Source organism: Podarcis raffonei, chromosome 8 (assembly GCF_027172205.1).
Source record: "Podarcis raffonei isolate rPodRaf1 chromosome 8, rPodRaf1.pri, whole genome shotgun sequence".
In the NCBI taxonomy this organism is placed as follows: Eukaryota; Metazoa; Chordata; class Lepidosauria; order Squamata; family Lacertidae; genus Podarcis; species Podarcis raffonei.
In genome coordinates this window covers 19,058,954-19,081,128 of record NC_070609.1, presented here as the reverse complement: position 1 = coordinate 19,081,128, position 22,175 = coordinate 19,058,954, and the positions used below count along the sequence as shown (strand labels likewise).

The window sequence follows — 22,175 nt, the reverse complement described above, 5'->3', positions numbered from 1 at the left end:
TTTCCCCTAATATACTGTTATAAGTTTGCAGGGGTGCCCTAAACCCTAGAAATTAATAAATGGTAGGATTTTGATTATTTGGGATGTGAAGGGAGAAATGAAAGCAGGAATTCCTGGGCTAGCCTATGCAAAAAAAATAAATGACCTGGCCAAGCTAGACCCATTAAGAAACAATATAGGGCCATTGAGGGCCATTGGCAATACAAAGAACTGTCCTTGCGGGGGGGCCCTTGCCCTGAGGTGTGAACAGAGATAGGGGGTTTAGAAGGTTGTCAGAGTAACTGGGCGTGAGGTGGCAGGAAAAAGAAGGTCATTCGGAAGGTGTGCTGGGAAGAAAAAGAGTTGAGAGCAACAACTGAGATCCATTTTGGGCAGGTTGGCTGAAGATTGTCTGGTAGAGATGCCTTGGACTCCAGTGCTGCACTGCTGTGGGGAACAAACCCCACTTGAGACACCATGCTGTAAGATCTGGACTCCTCTCCGTCTAAACTCAGGTGTAACTACGTGAATAAATCCTATTTCTTAAAGGTACGACAGCCTCCACCACATCTTCATTTCTCTAAAGGAGCACAGTCCCTGGTTGAGGGCCAAGACCCCTGGAATCCCATGCACGGCTTGGCAGGGATAGGGGTCACCAGTCAAAATACTTATTTGCATATGCTTTCTTTGTTTGGAGAACTGCATCCCACCAAAAATGTTTCCCTGTTCATATCTCGAAAGATAGCTGTGTTTAAGTTCATATTGTTTCCAGACGTGCAGATTAGGTAGATTTGCATAAAAATGCGAACCAAACCAACTCTCTTTCCCCTGCCCCACATCCCGCAAATGCTGTAGGACTCTCTGTTGGTTTTGCTGCAAGAGGCAAGCATGACAACCCGACTGAACAAAGGCTTGCAAGTTAACACAGAAATCGCAGGAGGAAAAGGAAGCAGGTGGGAAAGATGGAGAGATAAGCTTGACAAAGTGGTGACGTTATAAGGAGTCATTTATATCCCCATATGGCCACTTGGCTCATCTTCTGATACTGGAGGTCTTGCTTGCCTTCTGGCTGTGGGCAAAGACTAGAGCATTGGGAGAGGGGACTTTTCATCCCATGATCCAAATGAAAAACTGAGGGGGGGTCCCAGTGGTGTGGCTAGAGGCAAAGTGGGTGAAACAATGAATGGGACTTTTTTCCCTTCGAGGAGTGGGCTATGTTCCAGCCAGGAAGAAGCCAGAGCTTTCTCTCTCCCTTCACACACTTAACTTCACTCCATCCTCTGCCAGGGCAAGCAAGAGGCTTTATCATAATTCGAGGATACATTCCATGAAGGCCAAAGAGCTCAAGGATGGACAGAGCATGTCTGGGGAAGGGAGGGGTCTGGACAGAATGCAAAATGACTAGATAAAGAGGTCAGGAGTTCCCATCCCTGGACTAGCATGCACTTTCTCTTCTTCCATCAAGTTTTGTTTTCTGGTAGCGAGAGCAGAACTGGGGGGGGGAGAGAGAGAGAGAGAGAGAGAGAGAGAAAGAGAGGGAGAGAGAGAGAAAGAGAAAGAGAGAAAGAGAGAAAGAGAGGGAGGGAGGGGGAGAGAGAGAGAGAGAGAGAGAGAGAGAGAGAGAGAGAGAGAGAGAAGGTCCTTGCAGCTGATCCTTTTAAAAGTGACATCTTAAATTTATATCCCACCTTTCTTCCATATGGTTTCTCATGACTCCCAGCCAACTATGGATCAGGACATCTTAGTCTCTCCTTTGGCATGTTCTCCCTGGGAACCGAGGTATATTGGCTCCAGTAGCACCAATTTGAGTTAAATATTGGGGGGGGGCTACCATCCCACCACCCCAGCCAGAAGGTCGCTGGAAGTTAAGATGGAGAGAGCAAATCCAGAGGGCCCCCGGCCCGGTGGAGGCTGCATCACTTTCCTCCCTCGTCTGGTGCTTCTAGGCCCAAGCAGTTGGGGTCTGGGCACAGGAGGTGATGTTTCCTGGGCTGGGTTCAGTGCTGAGGGGCTGATCCAGGGGGCTCAGATGATGGCAGGCCAGCCCACACACTGCCCCTCCTCTTCCTGCCCAGATGCCAGCAGGTGGCGGCAGCCAATTCCCCTCCTTGGTTTCGGATCCAGGCAAAGGCCACCTGAGGGGAGGAGAAGAGTGGGGGCAAGAGAGAGGGAGGCAGGTGGCTGATTGGGAGTCTTACCTGCACTCCCATGCAGAAGAGGAGAAGGCTGGGGCGGGGGGTTGGCACAGTCAATTTGGGGCAAAGAGGACTGAGCCCCTTGGAGTTGACTCCTATCACTGACTCCCAGGTGGAATCTAAAGGTAAAGGTAAAGGTACCCCTGCCCATACGGGCCAGTCTTGACAGACTCTAGGGTTGTGCGCTCATCTCACTCTAGAGGCCAGGAGCCAGCGCTGTCCGGAGACACTTCCGGGTCACGTGGCCAGCGTGACAAAGCTGCATCTGGCGAGCCAGCGCAGCACACGGAACGCCGTTTACCTTCCCGCTAGTAAGCGGTCCCTATTTATCTACTTGCACCCGGGGGTGCTTTCGAACTGCTAGGTTGGCAGGCGCTGGGACCGAGCGACGGGAGCGCACCCCGCCACGGGGATTCGAACCGCCGACCTTTCGATCGGCAAGCCCTAGGTGCTGAGGCTTTTACCCACAGCGCCACCCACGTCCCAGGAATCTAGTCACATATAAAAAACGTTGTGAAAATGTTTTTTGAAAAAAAGTTTTGAAAAATACAGTGGTACCTCGGGTTACATACGCTTCAGGTTACAGACTCCGCTAACCCAGAAATAGTACCTCAGGTTAAGAACTTTGCTTCAGGATGAGAACAAAAATCGTGCTCCGGCGGTGTGGCAGCAGCAGGAGGCCCCATTAGCTAAAGTGGTGCTTCAGGTTAAGAACAGTTTCAGGTTAAGAACGGACCTCCAGAACGAATTAAGTACTTAACCCGAGGTACCACTGTATATTGAATTTGCAATAGCTCACCATCACCATCTAGTGTCACATTTGTATAATGCACTTTACAAACACATTTAAAATGTTTTATTTGCAGTTGTATTGCTGGGTCTCCAGTGGCCCCTGCTGCCCTGGTCACTTGCAGAGGGCAGAGTGTGTCTCCCTTTGGTTCTGCAGTCCAAAGGCAATTGGCCTATCTGCAGAATTCTTCTGATTTGTGCTACTTTTCACTTTTATTTTGTCTGTTTCTGAACAGAGTGCCTGCAAAAGCTTGTTGTTTGAAATTAACGTTCCTGTAGGCCCAAAGTCCCTCAGTACAGTACATTAAAAAAAATGGACTTGGAGCAGCCGGGAGAGAGGAGAGACTTGCTGGAATAGTGCCATAAGGTATATAAAAATTGAAATCTGGTAGATACACCTTTGAATGCAAACTGAAACTAATTACTTCCCCTTTACTGGTTATAAAGGTAAAGGGTAAAGGGACCCCTGACCGTTAAGTCCAATTATGACCGACTCTGGGGTTGCGGCGCTCATCTTGCTTTATTGGCCGAGGAGCCGGCGTACAGCTTCCGGGTCATGTGGCCAAATGACTAAGTGAATCAATGGCGGGCAATCATAGAAGCCTCATCATCACGGAACTCCAGACAATTTTGGCTCCTGGTAAATAAAAGAACTAAAAGATACCCTTTAACTATTACTCCTGCCCCGGTTTGGGAATCTTACTTAAAAAACTACTTTGCCACAACTGACTGTATTGTTAACACAAGAGATGAATCTCAAGATCAGCTTCCCCTCTGGCCCCCCACCGATCCGGAAGACATCCATGACTTGATCATTAAACTTAAAACAGGGAAAGCGCCTGGACCAGACCTGATCCCGGCAGAAGCTATAAAATACCACGCGGACTGGTGGGCCAAAGCCCTGGCAACCATCTTCGATGACGTTAACAACTCTGGAATGATCCCGGAAGTATGGAAGGACGCTGTTATCGTTCCAATCCACAAAAAGGGCTCACCAGATAACCCGGGGAATTACAGAAATATCAGTCTGCTCTCAATAGTGGGGAAACTGTATGCCCGCTTCCTGTTGAACAGACTTATTCAATGGGCCGAAGAGAAAAAATTAATTGGGCCCGAACAAGCTGGATTCCGCCCAAAACAGTCAACAATAAATCATATTCTAATTTTACAGCATCTTGCCTGGAAATATTCCACCCCAAAGGGTGGCCAACTCTGTGTGGCATTCATTGACCTAAAGGCAGCATTCGATAGTATCTCCAGGAGCATCCTCTGGGAAAAACTCACCCGCTGGGGCATCGACAGAAGCTTCTCTGGCTAATAATCAAACTCCATGAGAACTCAGCGGCTAGAGTGAGACTCACCCCGGAGGGCGATCTCACCAATTCAATTCCCATTAACAGAGGTGTCCGACAGGGTTGTATATTGGCTCCATTCCTGTTTAATTTGTTCATAAGCGACATGAGGACTCCCCTAATAGAGGCTCAAGAAAGGATTCATGCACCCCGCCTAGCACTTTATCGCTGCCCTTTGTTACTATATGCGGATGACGCAGTCATCCTTTCTTTTTCTAGAGTAGGTCTTATGAGGGCCTTAAAAAATTTTGGATCATATTGTAATGCAAATTCCCTTACAATTAATTATGAGAAATCTAAAATTCTAATTTTCTCAAAAAGCCGGAAACTCCATAATTGGAGAATTGATGGGAGAGTCATCGAACAAGTCTATAGATTCCAATACTTGGGAGTTTGGTTACAACATAACCTTAGATGGAAGGCCCATGTAGCCTATGTTACAAATAGAGCCAAAGCTATCTCCTTGGCGATCTTGCGATTTTTCTTCACCGATGGGGCCCATCGGCGTTGAAAGTCTTCAAGGCCAAGGTGATCCCGACAATTGCTTATGCCATCTCAATTTGGGGGACTTTTGTCAACTTATCCCACCTAGAGGTTATTCAAAATCAGTTTTTAAGAGGGATATTGAAACTGCCCAACTGTGTAAGTAATACAGCGCTACGCATGGAACTTAATATTGTATCCCTGGAAAACGCTCTGTGGAAGCACATACTTTGTCACTGGTTATCTCTATGGCACAATCTCCCAAACTTGTACTTGATACAATGCATGTGGAGAGATGATTTCCAGAGCCCATGGGTAAAAAATTTACAACTGAAAATTACGGCAATGGGAATCTCCCCATCCAAATTACTAGAGCAGGATATAGTTCCAGCTAAAAGAACAGTAACCTGTAAACTAGAGGAGATGGACTTGCAGCAGAAAATGGTCTTGGGCAATGGTACCTGCTCACCTCTAAACCTTGGTTTATTACCCCTCTTAAGGCTCCCAAACTATTTGAATTCCTTAACTTCTTCGGCTCATAGATATGCCTTTGTAAAGGCAAGATTCAACACCTTCCCATCGAACGTGCTGAGAAATAGATTCTCCAATGGACAGATATCGCTCTTATGTGATTGTAATTGTGGGGCACCGGAATCGTTGCATCACATAATTTTTGATTGTGCATTTCATTCATCGGCCAGGAGCAAGTTTCTTGCTCAATATCTAAAGGGAATTGCCGATGATACGAATGAAGCCAAACTGAGATATCTATTAAATGATGATGATCCCCTAAGATCACTCATGGTTGCCAGATTCTTGATCAGTGTTCTATCCCTAAAGAAGAGAAATGGACTCCTGTGCGGCTCGGATAATCCCTCTAAACTATGATCTATGTTTTAGGATGTAATTAGGTGATATCACCATTGATGTCTTCTACTAATTTATGAGTAGAGGGCGATGTTTATGTTACAAATTTATTGTAATGTATGATGTTGGTCTTTTGTTTTTGTTTTGCTTTGGTTCTTGTCTGTTTTTTGTAAGTTTTGGCGGTTTTAAATTTGGAGTTTTAAGTACATTATGTTGGTATGGGAAACTGTCGTGTGATGGGCCAATGGCCGTAATAAAGTTCAATACAATACAATACAATGACCGACTCTGGGGTTGCGGCGCTCATCTTGCTTTATTGGCCGAGGAGCCGGCGTACAGCTTCCGGGTCATGTGGCCAAATGACTAAGCCGCTTCTGGCGAACCAGAGCAGTGCACGGAAATGCCGTTTACCTTCCCGCCACAGCGGTACCTATTTATCTACTTGCACTTTGACGTGCTTTCGAACTGCTAGGTTGGCAGGAGCAGGGACCGAGTAATGGGAGCTCACCCTGTCATGGGGATTTGAACTGCCGACCTTCTGATCGGCAAGTCCTAGGCTCTGTGGTTTAACCCACAGCACCACCTGCGTCCCTTCACTGGTTATAGATAGGGACAATTTTGAGATTTTGCTCAAAACAGGACCTATAAGATCAACTTTTCTGGAACTCTACTGCAAAAATATAAGAGGAGGGGACACCTGGCTTACTGGCAGTTCATGTGAAAGGATCTAGGGGTCTTGGTGACCACAAGCTTCACATGAGTCAACAGTGTGATGCAGCAGCAAAAAAAAAGCTAATGCTATTCTAGGCTGCATCAACAGAAGTATAGTGTCCAGATCAAGGAAAGTAATAATACCACTCTCTTCTCCCTTAGTCAGACCACATCTGGAATATTGTGTCCACTTCTGGGCACCACAATTTAAGAAGGATGTTGACAAGCTGGAACATGTACAGAGGACGGCAACCAAGATGGCCAGGGGTCTGGAAACCAAGCCTTATGAGGAGCACTTGAAGGAGCTGGGTAGGTTTAGCCTGGAAAAGAGGAGACTGAGAGGAGATATGATAGCCATCTTCAAATATCAAATATCTCAAAGACTGTCACATGGAAGAGGGAACAAGCTTCTTTTCTCCCTCTCTGGAGGGTAGGACTTGAACCAATGGCTTCAGGTTACAAGAAGCTGTTTGGCAGTGGAACCATTTCCCTTGGGATCTTGTGGACTCTCCTTCCTTGGAGGTTTTTAAGCAGAGGTTGGATGGCCATCTGTCGTGAATGATTCATTTTAGGTTCCTGCATTGCAGAGGGTTGGACTAGATGACCCTTGGTATCCCTTCTAACTCTAAAATTCTATGATTCTGTAAAATGGACCTATTCATCCTCCCCAGTTCCTGATATGTAGCGGTGCATATGGTGCAAGCATGTCTATGAAGTTTACCTACAATTTGAAGGATGTGGTTTTCAAATTGCAAATATGGTAAAATGCAACATAAGAAATAAAAGAAGAAAGAGAAACACCATTAAAGATCATACAGCATCAAGCAGAGTGTGCCACAATTGCTACAACAGGCAGATCTGTCAAGACACTTTTCAAGTGGTCCGTGGAGAAATTACAGGTTTTACTACTGACTGGTGCAACGGCACTTTTCCCCCTGGCACCCTTGGGCCCGCCCTCACTTAAATATAGTGCACCCACCTCACAGAACACCAATTCCACCAATTCCCACAAAGTACCCCAGATTATCTTGTGAGGGACTTGTGTGAGGGAAAACTTAATAATTTGGAGTCTCAGGCAGGATTTGATCAAATAAATAATAAATAGTTTATTTAACAAAAGAAGTTTATGACACAAGTGGGCAAAATATAGGATACTTCAGATTATAATGTTATTTCACTTCAGTGCTTTCTCAGTTGTTGCACAGCTGTTGCCACTTAATACTTTGGTTCTTAAATAAGGTGTTACTTCCTGTCAGTTATACACCCCTTAGACAACCCTACTCCTGAAGTACTCCAAGTAAGAGACCCAAGGGATCACTGGTTTGGGAGTCTTCTCTTTTTGTAGAAGAATCTCTTCCCTCTTGACTGGAATGATAAGTAGATTGTATCTTTCCAGCTTTCCAGCTTCTACTTCTCCTGGCTCAGGCTCAGCCTTCCAGTTAATTCCTGGCCTAATGCGCTGTGGGTTAAACCACAGAGCCTAGGACTTGCTGATCAGAAGGTCGGCGGTTCGAATCTCCACGACGGGGTGAGCTCCCGTTGCTCGGTCCCAGCTCCTGCCAACCTAGCAGTTCAAAAGCACGTCAAAGTGCAAGTAGATAAATAGCTACCACTCCAGCGGGAAGGTAAACGGTGTTTCCGTGCACTGCTCTGGTTCGCCAGAAGCGGCTTAGTCATGCTGGCCACATGACCCGGAAGCTGCACGTCGGCTCCCTTGGCCAGTAAAGTAAGATGAGCGCCGCAACCCCAGAGTCGGCCACGACTAGACCTAATGGTCAGGGGTCCCTTTACCTTTACCTTTAATTTCTCTAACAGGACACCACACACTGTCCTTCACACTAAGCTCAGAGACTCCTTTCTCTAGCTTGTGATATATTCCTCAGAGTGGATGTTTCTACCCAGAACCAACTCTATCTATTTCCCAACCTATTCTCCCAACCTACAAAACTGTCTCTCAAAATCTCCTCCTTTTCAACTCCCCCTCCTGGAACCCAGGTCAATCATAAGCTGCCGTTCGTTAACCATTTGCTGGCAGGGAAAAAGAAAACGAAAACGCTTGGTGAACCAACCTGCCCAGAAAAAACAAACTTTTCCATCACAACTGGTAGCAGCTCTGTTTTTGACAGGAATCTTCCTCAGCCCTACCTGGTGATGTCATTTACTGGACTCTCGGCATGCAAAACCTCCTATGTCTCGGGCAAGGAGACATCATGGCATTTGGGGGATAAAGGCACATCTATCACCTTGCAAGAATTAGGGAAATGTTGGTTAATATTAGCATAAAGGTTTTGAGGCTCAGCTGAGATAAGGTCCACTGATTTTCATGGTGTTCAATTGAATTTGCATTAAGGGCTAACCAAAGAACAAGCTGGGGATTGAAGTCCAGGTGTCAGGTGAGACATGAGGACAAAAACTTCACTGATGACTAAGAATGTGTCAACACATGTGATGACATGATCAAACAAGCTTCATTTTTCTTTCTTTTGAAAAGAAAGCAGGCAAATTTGCTTTCCTGGCAAACAGATCCAGATGATAGAAACGACTAGACAGGATCCTCAAATGTAAAGATCTAGGCTGATGATAAATAAAGATAAAACTCTTTGCATTACCAAACCTGCCAGCTGTTTTGCAAATTTGCATGGGGTTTGGGGGGGGTGTTTTTTAGTAAATTTAGGGTCATTTTGCATTTGGATGTTGACTCCATTGCAGTACTACAGTGGCGGTGGGGTCTACAGTAGCAGAAGAACAAAGGTCCATGACTTTTTTCAAAGCAGAAGTGATATTGTCATCCGCTTTTGCTCCAGTATTTGGGAGATGTTCTGGCACGTGAATGAGGTAACGTGTTTTTCACGTTTCACCAATACCCTTCCAAGTGTCCCTATTTTCCAGGGACAGTCCCGGAATTACAGAAGCCATCCTGGTTTCTGATTTCATCCCAGAATGTCTCGTTTTTTTTCCTTTTTCCTCCCCTCCAGGTTTTGGAGAACAATTAAAAGTGGTATTTAGAGGTGCAAAAGTGGAGTCCTGTTTCTACTGAAAGTAAAATACTTCCAATGAATGAAGGAAATAGTGAAGCTGGCGCAGAAAGCCCTTCCAATCATTTTGAAGGAAAACGTCACCAATCCACTTTAAATTCTCTATTTGCAATTTTTCAGTGGCCAGCAATCTTTTAGGAAACACATGGAGTGTTGATTCCTTTATTGTAAATGGAGCCTTACACTGTCTACTCAGAAGGAAGCCCAACTGTATTCAATGGAGTTTACTGCCAGGTAACTGCGTAAAGACTAGGCAGCCTGCTTACACAGCAATCCTAAGCATTTTTACTCAGAACTAAGTCCCATTGAGTTCAATAGGATTTACTCTCTAGTTTGTTCCTGATCATTCTCCCAGTTTCTATTATTATTATTATTATTATTATTATTATTATTATTATTATTAATCATCATCATCATCATCATTCCATCTTTTTCTCTGACAGGGACTCAATATAGCTTACAGCTAAAAAAATTATTTCATTCCATTTATCTGTCAAAGGTGTTGAGCATTATCCCTTTCCTTTCATATTCTTTTCTTTACAACAATCCTGCGAGGTAAGGGAGGCAGAGAGGTTGTCATTGGCTCAAGGTGACATGTATATGACATGTATGTGTGCAGCGAGATCAAACTCAGGAGAAGCTTCCTGATGTGGAATAGGATATCCCTATCTTCACCGGAGAAATGTTGGAGAGTATGGTTTCACTATGGTTTAGGTTAAAAAAAGGTAAAGGTAAAGGACCCCTGGACAGTTACCGGTAAGTCCAGTCAAAGGCAACTATGGGGCTGTGGCGCACATCTCGCTTCAGGCCGAGGGAGCCGGCATTTGTCCACAGACAGCTTTCTGCGTCATGAGGCCAGCATGACTAAACTGCTTCTAGCACAATGGAACGGTAACGGAAATCAGAACACACAGAAATACCATGTAACTTCCCACCGCAGCTGAAACTTTTTATCTACTTGCACTGGCATGCTTTCAAACTGCTAGGTTGGCAGGAGCTGGGATGGAGCAGCAGGAGCTCACCCTGTCGTGGGGATTTGAACCGCTGACCTTGTGTTCGGCAAGCCCAAGAGGCTCAGTGGTTTGGACCACAGTGCCACCTGCTAAACCTGTGGTTCAGGGCAGATTAGTATAGAGGAAGTCAGAGAATTGGGAAAACACATTCAAATAACCCATATGTGAAGCCTCCAAACTTAGCTGGGGTGGAATGTAAGTTTGTGTGGCGTCCCTGTTCCAAACACTGCCTCACCACCCATCATTATTCTGCCCATCAAAAATAAACCGGATGCTCAAATGCTCTGCATCATTTTGCCACACTGAGCAGCACCTAGAACATTCTTGGTGCTAGGTTTGTTTGCCTATGCACACAATTGTGGACGTATCCCACCCACCCCCACTCCGACTCCACCCAGGAGACTATTGTGCCTTTTGTGGTGTTGGCCCATTTCTCACCCGAAAAAAAGTTGTGCAAAGAAATTCAGCAGGATTAGACTGTTGAAACGGCCTGCTATTTGATTAAGGTCCCCTTTCCTTCTGAGAACTGTTTGTTCTCTTTTTGTCAAGCTAGGTGTGGAAGGCAGGGTCAAGATAAATATCAGGTGTAGATCCACCCCACACATCCTTTCTTGGCTGGAGGAGGCATAGAAGGCACCTGAAATACGCTTAAGATACTGCAGTTCCAGGGCAAAGGTGCAGCCAGGATGGAAACTATCTCTGTTTTCCTTCTGCTGGCAGTGGGTAAGTAGGAGACTCAGAAGCCAGCTCTTTGCTTTGGGCTGTTTTCTCCATTAATGGCAGATCAAGCCTCATCTTATTGTAAAAGTAGGTTCAGTTTTGGGTTGACTTGACCTGTCAGCAGTCTACTACAGCTACCTTCACAATGTGTGGAGGAATATTAAAAGCTTGTTGTTTCATTCAATGTTTGTGCCGTGCTTTTCAGTTAAAAATAGACAAGGTGACTTATAATTATCAATTTATTTTGAGAAGAACAATTTTACAAAAAGGAAATGCAGCAATTGTGGAAGTGGCTGGGGGTGGGGTAGGGATATTGTACAAAATCAGGAGTACAGAAACCAAGTTGTGAGGGACTTTTTCAGCCCGGTGGGCCAATTTCTTAGCTCCCCCACCCTTGGTGGGCCACTTTGACAGGTGGAATGCATGACAGACACCTAAGGTCACCAAAATGTCCAGTGAGACATTTCTTCCTTTGCAGTGTGGTGGATCCCAGTTGATCCCAGTGGGGCTCGACCACCGAGTGGGTCTAGAAGCTGGCACTAAATTCAAGCCATGCTTTTGGCAGGGATCATCTCCACTCCAGAGCTCTGATCAGAAGCTCCTGAGTGTGGAATCAATCCCAGATGGCCTTGCGATTGGAGCCAGACTTAAAAGGACTTGAATACAAGCCCTGATTTTCATGGAACTATTGGGAACACATTTCAAGTCTCCTGGTTGTTCTTTCCTTGCCCCACCCGCAGGGGGCCAAGGCGTCTTTAGCCTCCTTAAAATCTCTGGGCAAGGGGCTGGGCCTTCTCAATGTCCGTCAGCCTTCCTGACTGCTGCCTTTCTCCATGAGCCCAGAGTACCAGTGCTGGATGGAAAGGCATGTTGTGCTCATCGGCAGGATTGATCCAAGGTGCTGGACTTTCGGCACTCTGGCGTGATCCTGCTGACGAGCCCATCTAGTTTTGTGTCTCAGATCAAATCATTTGATCAAGGTAGGTCTTCTTCAAACCCTGTGAAGGATGGGGCTCTTCTTATCATTTCATTTTATAGAATCATAGAATTGAACCATTGGAAGGGGCTTCGAGGGTCACCAGCTCCCTGCAACGCAGGAATCTTTTTGCTCAATGTGGGGCTCAGATTTACAGTCCTGAGTTTAACAGTCTCGTACTGTATGGACTGAGCTATCCCTTCCAATACAACATCCCCAAAAGGTTTAACCACGAAAACATCATCAATAATAAATATATATTAACACTATTTCAAAACCATGGTAAGAATTTACAGGTACATTCTTACCACAAAATTAAGACACGGTAGAAATAGCCACTGAAAAATCTCGCTGGGAAAGGAAGGGTCAAAAAGACAATTAACAACATCATCTGTCTGATGGGAGTTCCAATAGGTAGGCGAAACTGCACTAAAGACCAATTCCTTACTATTATGGGATGGGCTTCCTGATGAGATAATATTTGCAAAGGCCCTCTCCTGCAAAGTACAGAGGCTAGTTTGGGTATATAAGGGGTGAGACAATGTTTTAGGTATCTGAGTCATATGTCCCACAGTTGTGAAGTACACTGAGAATGTTCTCTTGCCAGCCAGGGTAGCTTGGGCTTCACTGATTTGTTACAGGGCTAGATGGCTGCGTTGTCTTCTGGCAAGCCTTGGATGAAATAGCATATTCAGTAGTGAGGGCATCAATCTTATTGCTACTGTTTACCAGCAGAGAGAGGAAGAGGAGGAACAGGGGGGCAGAAAGGTCAGGGTGGTGGAAATGCACCAGCAGAAGCACAGTACAATCTAGATAGCATTGGCGCTCTCTCTCTCTCTCTCTCTCTCTCTCTCTCTCTCTCTCTCTCTTTTGCTGCTGCATCACCCTGTTGACTCAGGCTAAGCTTGTGGTCAGCTAAGACCTCCTAGATCAAATCTCGATTTGAAACTCAGTGGAACACTTCTGGCATCTGCATTAAAAACTCTTTTCTGTCCCTGTGTATGCCTGTAAACATGGAACAGATCTGATGGTTTCTCTCTTGCTGCTCTTTAGGGTCGACCCTGACCTCTCCAGCCGATGCCTCCAATGGTAAGATCCACTTGACTCGTGAGCCTGAATTTGGGCTGAGGAATTGCCTTGAACAAATGAATGGCAGTGCACTTATAAAACATTCAGGCATTACTCCACCAAACACTGCAAGAATGTGTGGTGGAGGATTCCAGGCACCTTAAGACCTCCGCCCCCACCGATTCCACCCCCAATTCCCATGTTCAGTGGGAAGGTTTGAAGGAGAATTTTGCAGGCTTCCTGATCCTGGGGGAGATCCTAAGCGTTTTCTTATAAAGGACACATTCAGGCTGTATACATGCCGTATGTTAAAGCACGTGGTTTCCCTCAAAGAATCCTAGGAATGGCAGTTCACCCCCTTGCAGAGCTAGTTCCCAGCACCCTTAACAAACCATAGTTCCCAAGATCCTTTGGGAGATGTTTGTGCGCTTTATGCAGCCTCAGACCCAGATAGAGGGAGGAGAGGCTGGCCAAACACATAGCCCTCCCTCCTCCCCAAGGGGCTTCTGTAAAATGAGTTGCTGGCTTGGGCTCTAACAAGATGCTCCCTTCTCCTCTAGAATCATTGATGTACCCTTATGGGACTGCACAGGGTGACACAAAGAACCCCAAGTCAGATGATGGGACATCTACAAAGATCATCACTGCAGTGCCCTTCAGCTTCTATGGCAAAAAGTACAGCTCACTCTACGTACGTAATGCCTGGCCAAAGCCCCAGTCTACATGTTTCTTGACTAGAAGGGCAGGTGGTACAGAACTCTGCTCACCTGTCATTGAGATCTAGCAGGCTGCCTTGTACTGGCCCATCTTCAGTCTTGCTATCTAATCTAGTTGTCCATCTGTGCATCCATCCATTGATGGTTCCAGGTTTCAAGGAACCTTCGGCAAGGTTCTACCTCCTCACCATCACTGTTGCCACCTACTGATTCTCCTCATTTCTGAGGTCAGTGTTGGCAGGTGTTCAATCACACCAACAAGGGGTGCCAACTTGAATAAAATATTGGGGGGGGGGGAGTAAGCCCCATCCTGCATGATAAATCACATGATGTCACATACATACACACACACACACCATTTGAATGGCAATGTCCATCAACTTTTGGGGACGCGGGTGGCGCTGTGGGTAAAACCTCAGTGCCTAGGACTTGCCGATCGTATGGTCGGCGGTTCGAATCCCCGCGGCGGGGTGAGCTCCCGTCTTTCGGTCCCAACTCCTGCCCACCTAGCAGTTCGAAAGCACCCCTAAGTGCAAGTAGATAAATAGGTACCGATTTATAGCGGGAAGGTAAACGGCGTTTCCGTGTGCTGCGCTGGTGCTGGCTTGCCAGAGCAGCTTCGTCACGCTGGCCACGTGACCCGGAAGTGTCTCCGGACAGCGCTGGCCCTCGGCCTCTTAAGTGAGATGGGCGCACAACCCTAGAGTTGGACACGACTGGCCCGCACTGGCAGGGGTACCTTTACCTTTACCTAAGCCCCTCAAATATTTTAATGGGGGGCTGAAGGGACCTCAGCTTCTAGGAGTTGGCTCCTATGACACCAACCCTATATCTCTCAGTCTACCTACCTGCTGTCATTCACACCTGTATCTCTCTCCTTTCTTCAGGTCAACAACAACGGGGTGGTCTCCTTTGGTGTGAATGTCTCACAGTACACACCCGACCCTTTCCCGCTGGATTTAGGGTCACCCTTTGTCGCCCCCTATTGGGGGGATGTTGACAATACTAGAGGCGGGGATGTCCTCTGGAGACAGACTCAGGACTCTGCAGTGCTTAGCCGCTGTACCGCAGACATCAACCAGTACTTCCCAGAGATGTCTTTCACGGCTGTCTGGGCCTTGGTTGCTACCTGGGACCGTGTTGCCTACTTTGGAAGTGCTTCAAAAAAGGTAGGCCTCTCCCTGACCTATAGTAGCCAGCTGCAGGAGATGATAGGGCCCTGGGTGGCGCAGAAAAGGGACTTTCAGCAGATGAAACTTACAAGGGCAACACTTGCCAAAAATGCCTCTACCCTCCCTGACCACTCAGCATTGTCCCACCACCATCCCTCTGACCCTTTTCGCCTTGGGGGTTCCCCATCTGGTGCCTCCCACCATTCCTCTGCATCCAGCCAGTCCATGACACAGCCACACAAAAGTCAGAGGTTTGTAACGTTCAGTCCCCGGGTCTGAGGTTCCTCCCCTGCCCTAACCCTTAATATGCAATGTGAAAATGTGGTAACAAGAGGAACGGATGGGGAACCTGTTGTTGGACTCCAGCCACCAACATCTGGAAAACCGCAGGTTCCTCTGTCCCTAATCTAGATGATTTCCCTATCACTCTTGATGAAGAAGACTTCCCCATGTAGCCCTCCTACTTTGTGTGCCCCAGAGACAGAGCTGCATCTCTTTGCGCTGTCCGTAGCTCCACAGTCCCATGTCTCTTTTCTTTCTGCTGCAGACCAACACTTTCCAGGCTGTCTTGACCACCAATAACGAAATCTCTTTCATCATTTTGAATTATGCCGACATCCAGTGGACAACCGGGATAGCAAGTGGTGGGCACCCCAGGACAGGCCTTGGGGGAACCCCTGCACAGGTATTTGATCTGAATAGGAACACTGAGGGAATCTGACCTTTGCAGATTCCGATATGAAACTGACCTGGTCTCTCACCTCCCAGACCAACATGTGGGTCAGAACATCCTTTGGGTTTCATGCTTCTCCAGAGCTTTTGGCCAAAACCAAAAGTATCAAGATACAGTGGTACCTCGGGTTAAGAACTTAATTGCTTCCGGAGGTCCGTTCTTAACCTGAAACTGTTTTTAACCTGAAGCACCACTTTAGCTAATGGGGGCTCCTGCTGCCGCTACACAATTTCTGTTCTCATCCTGAAGCAAAGTTCTTAACCCGAGGTGCTATTTCTGGGTTAGCGGAGTCTGTAACCTGAAGCGTCTGAAACCCGAGGTACCACTGTATATGTTTTAAACTGAGATTAAAACAAAACCACATTTTGTTTTGTGAGAAAAGGTGTTTGGGATACTCATTATGGATTGCATCCAATGTTCTCTGTCTGCACAAGCAGGTGGGCAAGTTTTCATTCTGTGCAATGGAGGACTCCGCAACACAAGGGAGAACTCCAGTGAAACAGTTGCGTTAGTGAGAACTTGTTGCTCAATAAAACTACCAGCAACTTGCTTCTGTGTTCTCTTGTGCAACAACTTCCCGCTGCTGCAGAATATTTTGCCAGGGGAACAAGTATACAGCCAAGTGACTTTGACTTGGATACAACCCTTAAGTATTAATGGGGGGGACAGTTCCCCCCCTTTTTCTTAATGGACAGATTAAGAGCTCATCTGCATTCCTGCTTCTCCCATGCCTAGGAAGCATGGGTCTGAGCTGTTTTCTGCTTATCTCACATTTTCTAGGCATGCGTCCAAGTGGTAGTGCCTTTGCCCCAAAGCTTCCCCCCAAACCCCCCCCCCCTGTATTTAGCACTAAATCAGAACAAACACCAATCCATGGGAAACCTGCCATTTGTTCCAATTCAGAAGTGGAGAAAACGGAGGTGTGGCTAAGCCCTTAGCGTTTAACTTTAGAATCATAGAATTGTAGAGTTGGAAGGGACCCAACTCCCTGCAAAGGATGCTTCACCATGATATCCATATATGCTTTGTATGCATCTGAGCCGATTCTGCTCTTAAGCAGGCCTGGCTTTGTAAGCGATCAGATGGGAGAAACCACCTGCAGATGATGGGTATAAGCTGCCTTGCTGAAATCAGAAACAGCAGGCTATCCATGTACAGAGTTAAACTGCCATGTGAACAGTCCAACAGATCAATATTTCCATCCAGAGTGATTTCATGAAAGTCAAAATTGTACTGTAAGGTGCAATGCATAACCTACAGCAGCTTTCCGCCAACTTGGTGTCCTCCACGTGCCACTAGACTACAGCCCCCATCATCCCCTGATCACTGGCCATGTGGCCTAGGGCTGATGGGAGTTGCGATCCAAAAGCAGCTGGAAGGCACCAGGTTAAGGAAGGCTGTCTTAAAATACTATCTGAATGTCAGCCCATTAACTCACTAACTGGAAAGAAATTGGAGGTGTTATTGTATTTTTGTTCCAGTTATATCAGCAGTTATGGCAAAGATTGGCCCAGCACTAATTGCTGATATCTGGGGGGCAGGTCCTGGATTTTCATTGTGATGGGTTTTTTGGCAAGGGAGGGGTCTCTACTGCCAGGGCTTTACTTTTCCTGTAACTGTTTTGCACCCCAAATGCAGTGGCAATGAACTTGGATTCCACAACCCAAATTTAATTACGCAGAATGAGGGAAATTGCATGCTCCTCTTATCGATGAATGGGACACGGGTGGCGCTGTGAGTTAAACCATGGAGCCTAGGACTTGCTGATCACAAGGTCGGCAGTTCAAATCCCTGCAACAGGATGAGCTCCTGTTGCTCGATCCCTGCTCCTGCCAACCTAGCAGTTTTAAAACACGTCAAAGTGCGAGTAGATAAATAGGTACCACTCCAGTGGGAAGGTAAATGGCGTTTCCATGCGCTGCTCTGGATCTCCAGAAGCAGCTTAGTCATGCTGGCCACATGACCCGGAAGCTGTACACCGGCTCCCTTGGCCAATAAAGCAAGATGAGCGCTGCAACCCCAGAGTCGGTCACAACTGGACCTAATGGTCAGGGGTCCCTTTAGCTTTACCTTATCCATGAATTTATTCTGAAGGTTTTGCTTTTTCATTTATTCTGCTTCTGCAACTCGAAGGAGGAACAAGGAACAAGGGCATGGCATTTCTGACCTCTGATCGCTGGAAATCTGATTCATTAATGCTTCTAGCTTCTGAAATGTGCAAAGCTTTGCTTGAACAATTTCAGGAAGCAGGCATTGAACAATAAGAGAAGTTGAGGGTTTGCTTGTGGTGTTTCTATGTTTTCTAAATGAAAGCTGAAATTCTCAGTAACCGAATTCTGCAGCTAGTTCCATATTCCTGTGGCTGTAACGTGCTTTAGGGCTATTTCACAGCAACCACACAATCACATCTGGCTATTGCTAAATCAGCTTTCAGTTGCCAGTGCAAAAACAAACAAACCTAAAAACCCACTCTTGAAGATTCTGCTGCAGTTATTCCGCCGTCACACAGATATTTGCCCTGATCTGGAGCATGGGTGGTTCTTATTTACAGATATGTCCTGCCCTTCTTCCAAGCTGCTCAACATGACATTCCAGATTCTCTATCCCTGTTTGAGGCAGTGATGGCCACCAGCTTTGATGGCTTTCAAAGAGTGTCTAATCCTCACTCTTTTGAGGACCCCTCAATAATTGTTAAAAAAAAATTCAGGGGCCGAGGGAGGCCAGTCGTGTCTCCTCCTCCTTTTATAAAAGAAATTTTATTTTTCAATTTCTGAAATTGTTAACAATCATACAAATTAAATAAGTTTTCCAATAAAAACACATCGTTTGACTTCCCTCCCCACTCCTTCTGTGGTTTCTTATGCTTTAATTTTCATTACTGCACCTCCCAATTAATTCTATTTATTAGTTACTCCCTGTGTTTTCCTTAACAAATATATCCACCCCCATTGTTCTGCCCGGACACTGAGGTCCAGTGCCAAGGGCCTTCTGGTAGTTCCCTCGCTATGAGAAGCCAAGTTACAGGGAACCAGGCAGAGGGCCTTCTCGGTAGTGGCACCCGCCCTGTGGAACGCCCTCCCACCAGATGTCAAAGAGAAAAACAACACTCAGACTTTTTAAAGACATGTGAAGGTAGCCCTGTTTAGGGAAGCTTTTAATGTTTAATAGGTTATTGTATTTTAATATTCTGTTAGAAGCTGTCCAGAGTGGCTGGAGAAACCCAGCCAGATGGGCGGGGTATAAATAATAAATTATTATTATATATTATTATTATTTAACAGTTGTTTTAGATTAATCCTGCTAATGAGCTTGATGTTTATCAGATAGTCCTTGAATCTTCCCCATTCTTTATTAAAAGTTGTTTCTCCGTGGTTTCCTATTCTTCCAGTAAATTTTGTCATTTCAGCATAATCCATTAATTTAATCTGCCACTCCTCTTTGGTTGGGACTCTTCTCCTCCTGCTGCGGAGGAGGAGGAGGAGGAGAAGGCGGGGGGAAGCAGCCCCCAGCCACTGGCAGCAGTCGGAAGAGGAGGAGGAGGAGGCTGAGCACCAGAGAGGAGGAGCCACTGGCCAGTGAGGCCATTCAGCTCCACCTCCTAGCTCCTTCCAACATCCTGACATCACATGCATGCGTCATCGCCCCCCTCCAAATCTCCTTCACAAGTTGGCCTCTGATGGAGAGCAAAGCCATCAGCAACTCTCCTAAGCCTGATGGCTATTTTCTACCTCCACTTCTTGCTTCCAAAGACCAGTTTGTGGGAACTGCAGGTGCTGTGTGCTTAGGACCTGCTTGCTGGCTTCCCATAGACATCTGGTTGGCCAGTGTGATAACATTTTGCTGGACTTGATGAGCCACTGACCTTACATTCTTATGCATACGGGTAGTACGTCTGAGCCGTGAGGCGGGGAAAAGGCAACGGCAGGGGGTAAACCCAACATTTTAAAAAATATATATACATTTGGTTTTTCAACTTAAAATTTTACAAAAATATATCAAACATCAATCATAAAAACAAGATTCCAAGGAATCTCCTGGACTTCCATCCTCCCCTTGGTGGGTCCTATTATAAATCCTTTCCTCCCACATATTTTATGATAATCCAAATCTTTTACCTCTCCATTATGTGCAGCATTCAACCTTAAACTACAAGTGATATTCCCATCCTACTAACGACTTTAACTGTTTACAATGGTCTTTAAGATAAGTTATAAATTTTCCCAATTTCTTATTGAAATTTTCGTCTTCCTGATTTCTGACTCTTCCAGTCATTTTAGCCATTTCAGCATAGTCCATTAACTTCATCTACCATTCTTCTCTGGTAGGAACTTTATCTTCTTTCCATCTCTGGGCCAGTAACATCCTCACAGCCATGGCCACATACATAAATAGCCTTTTCTGCTCCTTTGGGATTTCAGCACCTAGAATTCCTAAAAGGAAGGCTTCAGGCTTTTTTAACAAAGGTTATTTTAAATATTTTTTTTCAACTCATTATATACCGTTTCCCAAAATCCTTTTGCTACCTTACAATTCCACCACATATGATAAAAGGTGCTTTCTTTTTCCTTACATTTCCAGCAATGTTTTATACATTTTTGCGAATTTACTAGGAGTTAAAGTCCATGTTTTATACATTTTTGTGAATTTACTAGGAGTTAAAGTCAACCAAACATTTCCACGCATACATGAATATGCAGAAAGGGATCAAGACTGAGCAGAATGTTTCCTATGCTGTGGGGCTGGACACTACATTGCTTTTCTCCTTTCTTCACTCCCTAGGCTGGATTTGACAGTGGAGACATGAAAAACTTTTACAACATCCCAGCATCACGCACCCCCAGTGTCCTCAATATCACACAAACCACCAACGTGCAGTTTACAGGGCGATGGGTGTTCCAAGTGGATGAGATTGTGATTGGAGACACAACGGAGAAGAGCAAATGCTTGGAGTAAGTGCCAGCAGACCCCTGTCCTTTGAGAGGGGTGGTTTTTGTTTGGATTGTTTTAATAATACTTATATTACATCAGGGCCTGATTTAGGTTTGATGAGGCCCTAAGCTACTGAAGGTAATGGGGCCCTTTATATGTCCAGTTGTCCTTTGTCAACAAATTGTCGCTGTTTTTTTGTTTGTTTGTTTGTTTTTTGTTGAATATATGCTATATGGTAATTTGTGGACCTAATAGGTATCTAAAGCCATTTGCACATAACAAAATTTATCAAAGTAATTGTTGAACTGAAATACAATTAAGAAGAAGCATTTTAATAGTGAAATACAATTAAGAAGTATGTTAACAGTGAAATAATTATTAAGCTCTAACTTAAAATGATTTTTTTATTCATAACAAACTTAATAATGCAAACACACTGGCATTTGGCAATAACAAAAGTTCCTTTAGAAACTCAGTTTACAAAGACTCATAATCTAGTCTCTAGAAACTTGCTATAACATGAAATAATAATAGGTGTAAATATATGATGCAAACTACTAATAATTATAAATAGCAGAATGTAGGCACCATATATATAGAAATGAGAAAACCAGTGACATTTTAGGGAGCAGGCTAGCAGGCGGGGCCCATTACTTACATCATAGGAGCCTACACAACACAAAACACTGTTGCTGTGTGTAGATTTTATTTTATTGGGTTTTTTTATCTTATATTTTGGAAATGTACATCCAGGTGTTTTTTTCTTTACTTTTTTGGGGGGGTCCCCAAGAGAGTGGGGCCCTAAGCTATAGCTTGTTTAGCTTATACATAAATCCGGCACTGTATTACATTTTTTAAAAGATCCCTACACACATGCACTGTTCTTTATGGACAAGGATACTGGAAGCTGCGTCTGCTGGTGACATGCTCATTCTAGGCTTGTGTTTTAATCTTCCAAGCTGTCACAATGTTCCCTTAATAATGTGTGGGTGGATATGTGGCAGAGGCTGTTAAGAAAAAATTAGCAAGTTGCTAAAACGGGCAGGAGTAGGGACCTGCTTTTCAGTACAAATGTTTCTGTCTCTTTTCACTAGATGAGACCACCTGCTACTCAAGAGAGCCCCCTCCTCATCCACCCGTGTCAAGACAGGATGTACTCAAATCTTTGCAAAGATCCCTCTGCTGCCCCCTCTAGGCTTGGAGCCATGGCTGATTATGGCGTACCAATAAAATGGCTGTGCTCTCGTTGCTACTCTCCTTTGTCTGTTTCCTGAGTGACTGGAGCAGAACGTGCTTTATGAAGTCAAGAAATGCAGGAATGTGAGTGTGCATGCGTGTGTGCATGTGTGCCTTTGATGAACAGAGGGTGTTGAGGCTTAATCTTACATGAAAGTCATGCCTTCTGAACCTTGACCCCCTTCACTGTCACAGTGGAAA

At 45.4% G+C, this 22,175-nt stretch overlaps 1 protein-coding gene across 1 annotated transcript; it reads left to right on the top strand.

Moving 5' to 3' along the window:
* The first annotated feature begins 11,045 nt into the window (after positions 1–11,045).
* LOC128418562 (alpha-tectorin-like) lies at positions 11,046–21,990 on the top strand. Its single transcript, XM_053398343.1, has 7 exons — positions 11,046–11,147; positions 13,174–13,209; positions 13,749–13,879; positions 14,792–15,073; positions 15,624–15,761; positions 20,589–20,758; positions 21,833–21,990. Exons 1-7 carry the CDS (start codon positions 11,111–11,113, stop codon positions 21,834–21,836), a joined length of 798 nt encoding a protein of 265 aa, XP_053254318.1. The 5' UTR covers positions 11,046–11,110; the 3' UTR covers positions 21,837–21,990.
* The last annotated feature ends 185 nt before the right edge of the window (positions 21,991–22,175 follow it).

Bases quoted from the DNA above. Each gene is read 5' to 3' on its own strand.
- LOC128418562 (XM_053398343.1), top strand. From the start codon at position 11,111: ATGGAAACTATCTCTGTTTTCCTTCTGCTGGCAGTGG. The intron at 13,880-14,791 runs GTACGTAATGCC...TCCTTTCTTCAG, and splicing joins AAAAGTACAGCTCACTCTAC to GTCAACAACAACGGGGTGGT. The intron at 15,074-15,623 runs GTAGGCCTCTCC...TTTCTGCTGCAG, and splicing joins TTGGAAGTGCTTCAAAAAAG to ACCAACACTTTCCAGGCTGT.